Here is a 9,651-nt window from a genome sequence, read left to right on the forward strand (position 1 = left end):
TTGTGTAGTGCAGTAATTGCCCTGTTCTTAGAGAATCATTAAGATTCACAGTTCATCTTACATTATATTGGCACCAAATATCAGTAACGAAATTTTTATTCAAGTAGACATATCAAATATACAGACTTTTTGTTGGACCAAACATGACCAACTGCTATGAAATTGTTGACGTCAAAGACTTTGAACAGTTGCTCTTCCCCAACCCCCCCAAAGAAAGCAAATGCCAGCACCTAGTGATTTAATGATTTTCTTTAATCAGGTTACTATACAGGTCTTATATTAACCTTAGGCTCATTGTTTAATAAGCAAGAAATGTTACACAAACTGTTATTACAAACCAAAAAGTGAAACCTACTATGATCCATTATTCATTAAGTTGTATGGCTTGTCATCGCATTTCCTCTAAATGTTAGCTTGAAAGTCATTTGTAAAGGACACTGTTAACAGTAATTTTACATTCATCAAACAAAAGTTTGCAACAACCAAAACATGTGAATGCTTGTGTCCTTTAGAATGAGCAGAGCTTTCATCTTGTCTTTGTAATCCATTAAGAAAAGTTCAAAATGAACACATTGTAAAATCCATCTGTACAGTTTAAAACTGATGTTTCACCAGAGCCACATATGGATTTACTACAGAATCTAAATTCTCTAATACAGTTATCACCATCATCAGCAAGACACAAGACAAAAAAAAAAGAAAAAAAAAAAAGGTCAGTGCTCAGACATGTATGCTGGACACAGATAGAGGCAAACAGAAACACATTCTGATGCTCTTTGGAAAGGACACATCTTCCCCTGTTCACACAAGTCCTGCAAGTATGTTGACAGATGTCCACTTCCTTTTTTCTCTTGCCCCAGTTCACTCATGCTCTGTATCTCCTCTCCAGTTCCCCTATGAGCTGCAGCACAAGGCTGATACAGGACCCTCTTCAGAGCTTTCCAGGAGCGGGGGACATCATTCCTGGCATTCCACCAGACATTCCAGCATTTGGCCCCAATAAAATCTGTTTGTATAGTACACAAATTATTACTCAAAAAGCCATTACAAAGGTGTACTGACAGGCATGGCCCGATCCAATAAGATAAGCTCATATTAAGGTTCTATATAACATGTAAGAGGTTTTATAGATGTAGCTTTTGTTGATTCACCTCAAATGTGGAAGACACTGTTAATGCTCAAAACTTTGCTTCCTAGAACGCAGGTTCCCAACCCTGTTCTTGGACCTGCAGGGTCGTAATTCAGGACCAGGATTGGGAATCACTATTGTAGAGCATACTGTAGGAAAAACAGGGTAAGCCGTTCTGGTAAATTTTAGTTCCCCAAGGTACAAACAATGCAACTGTGCCCTCGACAGTATAAAATAATCTACAAGGTCCAAATTTCTTGAAATGAGTTGAAAATTTATACTACATTCATGTTTCCAGGGAAAAGGTGCATATTTTTTATCTTTTCATTAACAATTTAAAGCTTGGAGTCAAGCTAGAGTGGATGAGGTCAATATAACTTAAAAAAAGAGCCACAATGGAATATGGTACAATCATGTTAAAAAGATATATCACTGAGGGTACTACCCCAGTGACGCCAGTGCCCTGAATTTTATTTTTTTGGATTTATTTTGTTTTTTAATCAAATTTTGTTAGAAGTGAAAATCGTTTTAAACCTGAAAATGTGTATCATTATACTTTATAGTAGGAAGGTGTATAATTAGTACAATAAAGCACTGATAAAGTACAACAAAATGTTCTTTAATTGGTCTGCACAGCTGTATTCAGCTATGTTCTACTTTTCAAATGAGACACCTCTGGTATGAATGAAAATTGAACAAACATCAGTAACAAACCTTCAATTAAATCAGTATTTATATTCTGTAAGCCCAACAAATTTAAAGAAAATGACCAAAAAAAAAACCTTTTTAAAAACCATAATTGACATTTGGTATAGGGTGCATCAGTATGTGGGAGATACTCCTCCTATCTCTTGCTTTTCACCTATTTTGGGCAACACTTTTTTTTAAGGCAAGGAGAGTTGATGGGGGTTTCAAAATCTGGGCAGATAAAGGTGTACAGAAGCTGGCAGACCTTTATAAGGATAAGTGATACTTTTTTGATCCCCCAACTGGGGAAATTTCAGCTCTGCATTTAACCCATCCGTGAAGTGAAACACCACGTACACACTAGTGAACACACACACTAGGGGGCAGTGAGCACACTTGCCCGGAGCGGTGGGCAGCCCTATCCACGGCGCCCAGGGAGCAGTTGGGGGTTAGATGTCTTGCTCAAGGACTGTCAGTCATGGACTGTCAGCCCTGGGGATTGAACCGGCAACCTTCCGGTCACAGGGCCAGATCTGAACCTCCAGCCCACGACTGCCCCAAACAACCGCACCATGTTTCCGGGCAACCTTCTAACATTTGAGCAATTATGCCAAAGATAACATTCCAAAGAAACATTTTTGCAAACATTTACAAGTTAAACATTTCATTATGTCGAAATATAGGCAAATTGAATCCGAACATTTTTGCAAATATTTACAAGTTAAACATTTCATTATGTCGAAATATAGGCAAATTGAATCCGAACCACCACTGTCATACCTAGAGAATATCATACTGCAAAATCTAGAGAGGAGAGGCCATATTTCTTTATTCTATGCAGTTTTATTAACACACGATAAGGAATCCACTACTTATAGGTTGGATGCATGGAGATCTGACATTCAAGAGGAGATACAGGAGACAGACTGGGAAACTACATGTTTAAAAGCCCAAAAGGAATCAATTAATATAAGAATAAAACTCCAATATAAGTGGTTGATGAGAACCTACGCAACTCTGATGAAACTGAATCTCTGGTCTCCTGATATTCCAGATAACTGCAGTAAGTGTTTAGATGGAAAGGGTAGTCTCTTTCACTGTGTATGGGTATTGTGTAAAAATTACAGCAGTACTGGAAATCAGTCATGCAAACTTTGTCTAAGATTGTTGGAGTAAATGTACCTGCTGATGCAAAAAAATGTGTGTTGGGCATATGTCCAGAGAACTGTCTTTTTAGACAATTAAAATTGATTGACTTTGGACTCCTGCAGGCCAGACGATTAATATCTTTGTACTGGAAGAAAATGGATGTACCCTCAAATCATATGTGGGTGAAGGAGATGGCATCCTGTATTGTACTGGAACGACTCACGTATATTGTCAGAGGAAAGGGGGTAAATTTTGAAGAAATATGGTTACCGTTGACTGAGTTTCTGAGACATTATGAAGGAAATCAATTAGGAAAATGATGCCAAGTGCTGCGCGTTTTTTTTTGGGGGGGGGCGTATGTTTAAAGTAAATCTTATGTCAACTATCATCACTTGCTTGTATTGTAAAATCAATCAATAAAGGGAAAAATGTTCTTTAATTTATTCCTGGCAGAGTTTAACTTTGTGAGAGGTCCTGTTATTAAACTGTTTTAAGGTTAATTGTAATTGTATTATTTAAGACCGTGAACTTTTGCTGTTTCACAATAATGTCAATCTGTAAAAATCTGTAACTAAAACTATTTGGGTCTGTTAATATTTGACCCATAAAACTAACTTTGCTATTATTATTTATGACTCTCCCAAATATTCTGCAGACTCATTTTGTGTCTCAGATACCTTTATTAAGTATTTTACTGTGCCTGAACTTCTGGCTCAATCAGATGTGCTTGCTAGCTATTGTCCCTATAGGCAGGAAGCCTTGCCCTTTTAGAAAGGGATGTACTTTTAACTACTAAATGTGGTGCTGTTAGGAAAAACAAGCTTAAAAAAAAGTCAGGTTTGTGTCATGATAATTTTGATCTTTAAAATTATATAGTTTAGGATACTCAATTTCCAAGCCCAAAATGTTTTATCCTACATACTTTTTTCCACTGACTTGCCACGTTTGAAATGAAATGACGCTGCATGACAGGTCTACTGTCACCCTCCAACATTATTTTTGTGCACTTGCCTGGCTTATGAGATCAATTCAATGAGCAGCAGTGTTAATTAACATGTAGCAAAATTCATATTAGGGCTCCTTAACAACCTTATAATGCAGAGGATCCAGACACATTTAGTAGAAAAAATAGGGCAGGTTAAAAAGTGATACCTCAACAAGCCAACTTGCTGACAACTGACAAGAAAAGATTTTGCATAGAAAACTGGACCCCTTACTATATAATGTTACACCCGTTATCTCTAGCTGTAGACCATCTGAAAAGGCCCCACTCCAGCATTCCTCCTTCCTTCTTTGTTTTTTTAAACCCACACTATCTGAAATACTTTTTGGCCTTTGTGAATTTTGGTACTGCTGTCCTCAATTACAACTCTAGACAAAATCAGCCATACTGAAATTTCATCAATTTTCAACTAAGCATACATCACATTCAAAATAAAACCAAACTATTTGATGAGTAGATGATCCCAATTTGAAAGTATACTGTGATGCTCATATTGGCAACTACTTACTCACTATAGCACAATCATTCATATCTGATCAAAGATATCTGGCAAGTTAATCAAGCTCAACCTGATTGTTGATATTACCATGTAAAACAACTTCTACAGTCTTCCACTTCATGCTGCAGAGGCAAGTCCACATCATAATGCAGAGATATGCCATAGACTACTATAAATAACTGTCTGGAGAGATTAATCGAGATTTACTTTAATATGTTCTACTTTCCAAATCACCTGAATTCTTGCTCAATGTGATCTGAGCTCAGTCCTCAACTGAGCATTGATGAAGTCCCTTGTATGGCAGTTTTCGTTTGGAGTTGTGGTGCTGAGGCATACAACAAAATGCCTTAAATTTTGACAAAGTTGTTTGTTTTGGTTATGCTGGAAACATAAGTACACACAGACTGTTCTTCAAGGGTTCTTTAGTAAAGAAAATTGTTCTATAAAGGACCATGAACACTCAAAGAACCCTTTGCATGATGATCGTGAAAGGGTGCTTCAGACTGATTTGAGTAGGTGCTGTTGTTGGGATGCAGGCACCGTCTCCAGACACAGGGCCTGTGGACATGCAGCCTCATGGAGGCGACATCGAAAGCTATACAGCACTAAAAAGGGTTCTTCTATTGACATCGTAACAATAGAAGAACATTTTCTTTACCAAAGAAATTCTGATGAACCATCTTTTGTAGGAGTGTACCTGTTTTCAGAAGTGGCACCGTGGAACTATGAAACAGACCTATTTGCCTCTAATTTAAAAAGAAAAAAAAAGGTTAAGCTGAAGTACCTATTTAAGCAAATTGTGAAAGTAATACAGTTTTGCTGCTTGTCATTACCTGTCTCTGCTGTTGTAGCTGCTGTTGTTCCAGCTGTAGTCGCTCTGTCTCAAAGACAACGGGAAGAACCAGAATCATAAAGGAAGTACTGCCCACCCACAGAGCAGTGCGAGAAAAACTGAAAGAGAACCACAGGAAACAAAAAAATTAACCTTTAAATAATATATGAACATTAAATTTAGTAATTATGGAAGACAAATTCACAACACACAGAACCTATGCACACCAACAGATACTAGGTCTACCATGAGGCAGGTAAAGCTTGGAGATCACCTGTAAAGTTTCTTGGCTATAGACAATGAGCGCTGTGCTGATACTTCAGCTGCTGACCGCAGTGTGTCTGGAAACATCTCAGTCAGTCCCCACAGCCGCTCCAGTAAGGTCTCATCCAGCTGAGGAAAAAAAGACCACAAGTACAAGATCAATAACAAACTAGGACAAATTGGGGTTGGGGGATTTTTACTATAAAAGCAAAAATCAAAACTCAAGGGAAATTTCTACAACCAGGAAAGGTTTGGCAGACTGAGTGCATCAGCTAGCCTTAGTGGCAAAAATAGAGCAAATCCTGTCAAAAAAATAAATGTTTTTCATAAACTTCCATTTAAATTCTTGGTTTTTATGTCATTTCTCATGTACAAGTGTGAAGCGTGGTCCCCAACCAAAGTCTGTTGAAAGTTGAAGATGGCTCAATCAACCAATCAGTATGGTTAACAAATGCATTCTGTCCATTTTTTTTTATTTGTGTGGTCAATCATGAAATTTACTCATGCCACTGGCTCATATTTTGGTGCTGGACACGTACATGTACGACTGAGCAAATTCTACCGAACAGTGCTAACAGTTCAAATGATTCCCTCCAGGTTCTATTCTACATCCACAATAAGATGGGGTATTATGACATACATGATGTGTCATGCAGGGAGTGCTGGTTTATACATTTTCCAGCTGTGTTCTACTAACCAATGCAGCTGTAAGCTGGCAATTCAAAGAAGTGAGCTACAAGCCTTAATTGAACTCAACACTACTTGTTATGTGTGTCATGCCAGCAATTACATAGTGAAACCCCAGTACTGTTTTTCTAAATCTGAACACTTTCAGTAGCTGGCCATGTCTGGAAGCCCCGGATTAATTGCAGTTGACCTTACTAGACAGAAAAAAAAGTGAGCTTTTTTTAAGTCATTTTTACTGATCTTTATGTGCACCTTTTTTTTTTATTATAGAAAACAAGGTATTTAACAGGACTGTTTTTGCAGCTTAATTTCCAGATATGGTAAGTGCAAAAATGCTAGCTACACCAAACTTTTCCTTATTTAAATCCAGCAAAAAATCCGTTTTTATAATATATATATATAAAAAAATATTTTAATAATAATTTTATATATGCCCTTTAAGTCGCAGGCTCACATATAAGATATAAGCCTTTAAAGAGTATTGAAGGGACTGTCTAAAGGCTTCAGTGAAGCAATCAACGTCGGCTAAATCAAATCTTCTGTTACTCTCATATTACCTCTGTCTGTAAAACCTCTTTTTACCTCGTATGGGATATTACCAGACTCAGGACCTCTCTGACTTGTTGTGATGTCGAACATGTTTGTGACCTCACAGTCAGATTACTGCAATGACCCATTGTCCTGACTTCCAAATACAATTGTACAAATATAATAATAATAATAATAATAATAATAATATGCATTATATACATTATATGCATAAGTTTACCATTGCGCTGCGTATGTATTTACCACGACCTGAAAAAATTCTGACACATCATCCAAGTTTAAAGCCTTTGCTCTGGTTACCCATTGGAGAGAGAATTAATTTCAAAACATTACTCCAATTACCAGTATATTGGAGGACCTTTTAGTTTCCCAGACTCATGCAACAATTTTGCTTAAGTCTACATTGTCACATCTGCTGGTAGTTAGTTCAGGGAACCAGCCTAACCTCCAGCCAAGGTTGCTGGTTCGATCCCCAGAGTCGACAGGGTGAGGTGTCCTTGAGCAAGACACCTAACCCCCAACTGCTGCCCGGGCGCTGCGGGTTGGGTCGCCCACTGCTCCGGGCAATCTTAATCTTTAATTTATTTTGTTTTGTTCTAAGAAATTTGTACACATCTTAAGTGTCTTCTTATTAGGCGTATTTTTATTAATTTTATTTAATGTAAAGCACCTTGAGTTGATGTCATGAAGTGTGCTGTATTAAGTAAATGTATATTGTTACTTTGTTATTATTATTATTACTACTACCGTTGATGCAACTATAAATGAATGACATAACCTATAATAGCCAGCACAAACAGTTAAATACAGTCCATCACTGGAAGAAGGTAAGCAGAGCTAACGTTACAGCCGCAGGGCAAGTAGAAAGTCATTACTGAAACGCACACACAACAATAGTGGTTTCTCAGTAAGGTTACTGACTTCACGGCTGACGGCCATCACATATAACCGTAAGTAAACCATCGCTGTAGTACTGAAATTTAACTTACGTCTTCATCTTCATCATCTCCTTCGATGTCGTCTTCATGAGGCCGTGTATCCACAGGCCCCGCGCCTGGAGACAGCGCCTGCATTCCAACAAATAGCAGAAACTACCACGTCTTCAACGAGGAGAAAACGGCAGGACGGAACTATTGGACTGCCTTTGTATTTAAACACTGCCGGTAACTTATATAAATCACCGTAGTGTAAAGCCCACAGTAGTCTGGTGCTCCGGCCGGAGGTCAAGTCGGTTACATGTGCGCGGTGTGAAGGAGCTTTCGAGCCCTACTTCTTCTCTATGTAAAAGAAAATGACAACAGCGCCCCCTACCAAAGGAGAGGACTTCTTGCAAATGCGCATGCAGTAACAATATATATTCTTATGGGAAGGTATTATAATAGATATTGTTACAATGCTGTGAGAATGTGATTGCATTCAGTCACAAGGTCATTAGAGAGCTCAAGTACTTAATTTTGGAACCCAAATGGCACTCTAACTCATCCCAAAGGTATTATATCCGCCGCTACCCCTACGGTTGTAGCCGAGATGTTGCTGTGCCGTCCCACTTTGTTCCGTCACAGCAATGCCGGAAGTACGGGACAGCGGCCACTGTGCCGGTACACACAGCGGAACAGCGGTCTCTGTTCCGGTACACAGTGTTAACCCTGATAGTTTGAGAAGAGCTGAGAACTATTCCTTTTGTACAGCTGAACTTTGAGCATAAATTATCTGGCTTAATGACAAATCCTATTATGCAGCAGTCAAGTTATCAAAGACGCACCCGTTCAGTGCTAAATTTGGGCAGTCTAGGCCTAAGTGTGGTCCGGAGCTTCATAGACTTGTTGGGATGGCTCCAAAGGAACATTCGTGCTGACTTCTTTGCACCACTTGACAATTGCCTATGTAACTCCTATTGAAAAAAAGTTGCATTATTAGCCAAAGAAATGAAATTAACCTGATATTTATTCACAGGATTACAATATTTGCAAGTCAAGAAAACAGTCAGTGTCAAAAACAAACTTAAAGCCCTGTATTGACAATATAGTTTATGGTATGAAACCTTTATTTACATTCACAGTTGAAAAACGGAAAGACCCTAACAGCACTACTAAGTGTATCAACAGTTACAGCAGTGCAGTGCCAAATGTTAAACTACACTATTTGGTCAAAAGTTTGTAGACACCTGCATATCCAACGTTTTGTCCAAAAGTATGAACAAGTTTGTCCCCTCTCTATTGCAGTGAGTGTTTCTACTGTTCTGGTAAGGCTTTACACTTGACATTAGTGAGAGAATCTGATTGCATTCAGCCATAAGAGCATTAGTGAGGTCAGGTACTGACGTCAGATAATTAATTCCTGGTCACAAATGGCACTCCAACTCATCACAATGGTATTAGATGAATCTCCTTCACATTCCCACTGCTCCACAGCCCACAGGCAGTCATGGGGCTGGAGGTTAGGGAACTGGCCCTGTGACCGGAAGGTTGCCGGTTCAATCCCCAGTGCTGACAGTCCATGACTGAGGTGTCCTTGAGCAAGATACCTAACCCCCAACTGTTCCCCTGGTGCCGTGGATAGGGCTGCCCACCGCTCTGGGCAAGTGTGCTCACTGCCCCCTAGTGTGTGTGTATTCACTAGTGTGTATGTGGTGTTTCACTTCATAGATGGGTTAAATGTGGAGGTGGAATTTCCCCATTTGTGGGGTTAAAAAAAAATCACTTAATGCTGGTGGACTTTATACCCCTCTAGCCAAGGCCTGGCAGTGGCATAATGCTCCCGAGCATCCTGTTGAACTGGAAATATTTGTCATGGAAACTTTACAAGCTGTGTGTGTGCAGTCTAACACATGGGTGCACCTCAATAAAAAGATG

The 9,651-nt window shown here is 38.9% G+C and overlaps 1 protein-coding gene across 1 annotated transcript; it reads right to left on the reverse strand.

The window, feature by feature from the left end:
• Positions 1–233: 233 nt before the first annotated feature.
• On the reverse strand, positions 234–8,083 carry tomm22 (translocase of outer mitochondrial membrane 22 homolog (yeast)). Its single transcript, XM_017705480.2, has 4 exons — positions 7,789–8,083; positions 5,574–5,692; positions 5,301–5,418; positions 234–1,006 (listed from the first exon to the last, which is right to left on the reverse strand). Exons 1-4 carry the CDS (start codon positions 7,870–7,872, stop codon positions 932–934), a joined length of 396 nt encoding a protein of 131 aa, XP_017560969.1. The 5' UTR covers positions 7,873–8,083; the 3' UTR covers positions 234–931.
• Between the last annotated feature and the right edge of the window lie 1,568 nt (positions 8,084–9,651).

Source organism: Pygocentrus nattereri, chromosome 13 (genome assembly GCF_015220715.1).
Source record: "Pygocentrus nattereri isolate fPygNat1 chromosome 13, fPygNat1.pri, whole genome shotgun sequence".
Lineage (NCBI taxonomy): Eukaryota > Metazoa > Chordata > Actinopteri > Characiformes > Serrasalmidae > Pygocentrus > Pygocentrus nattereri.

What these genes read in the sequence shown, in the direction of transcription:
- tomm22 (XM_017705480.2), bottom strand. Translation starts at nt 7,872, where the DNA reads ATGCAGGCGCTGTCTCCAGGCGCGGGGCCTGTGGATACACGGCCTCAT. An exon ending in GAGATGATGAAGATGAAGAC is followed by an intron (nt 5,693 to 7,788) that starts GTAAGTTAAATT and finishes TTTTTTCCTCAG; the next exon opens with CTGGATGAGACCTTACTGGA. An exon ending in ATAGCCAAGAAACTTTACAG is followed by an intron (nt 5,419 to 5,573) that starts GTGATCTCCAAG and finishes GTTCTCTTTCAG; the next exon opens with TTTTTCTCGCACTGCTCTGT.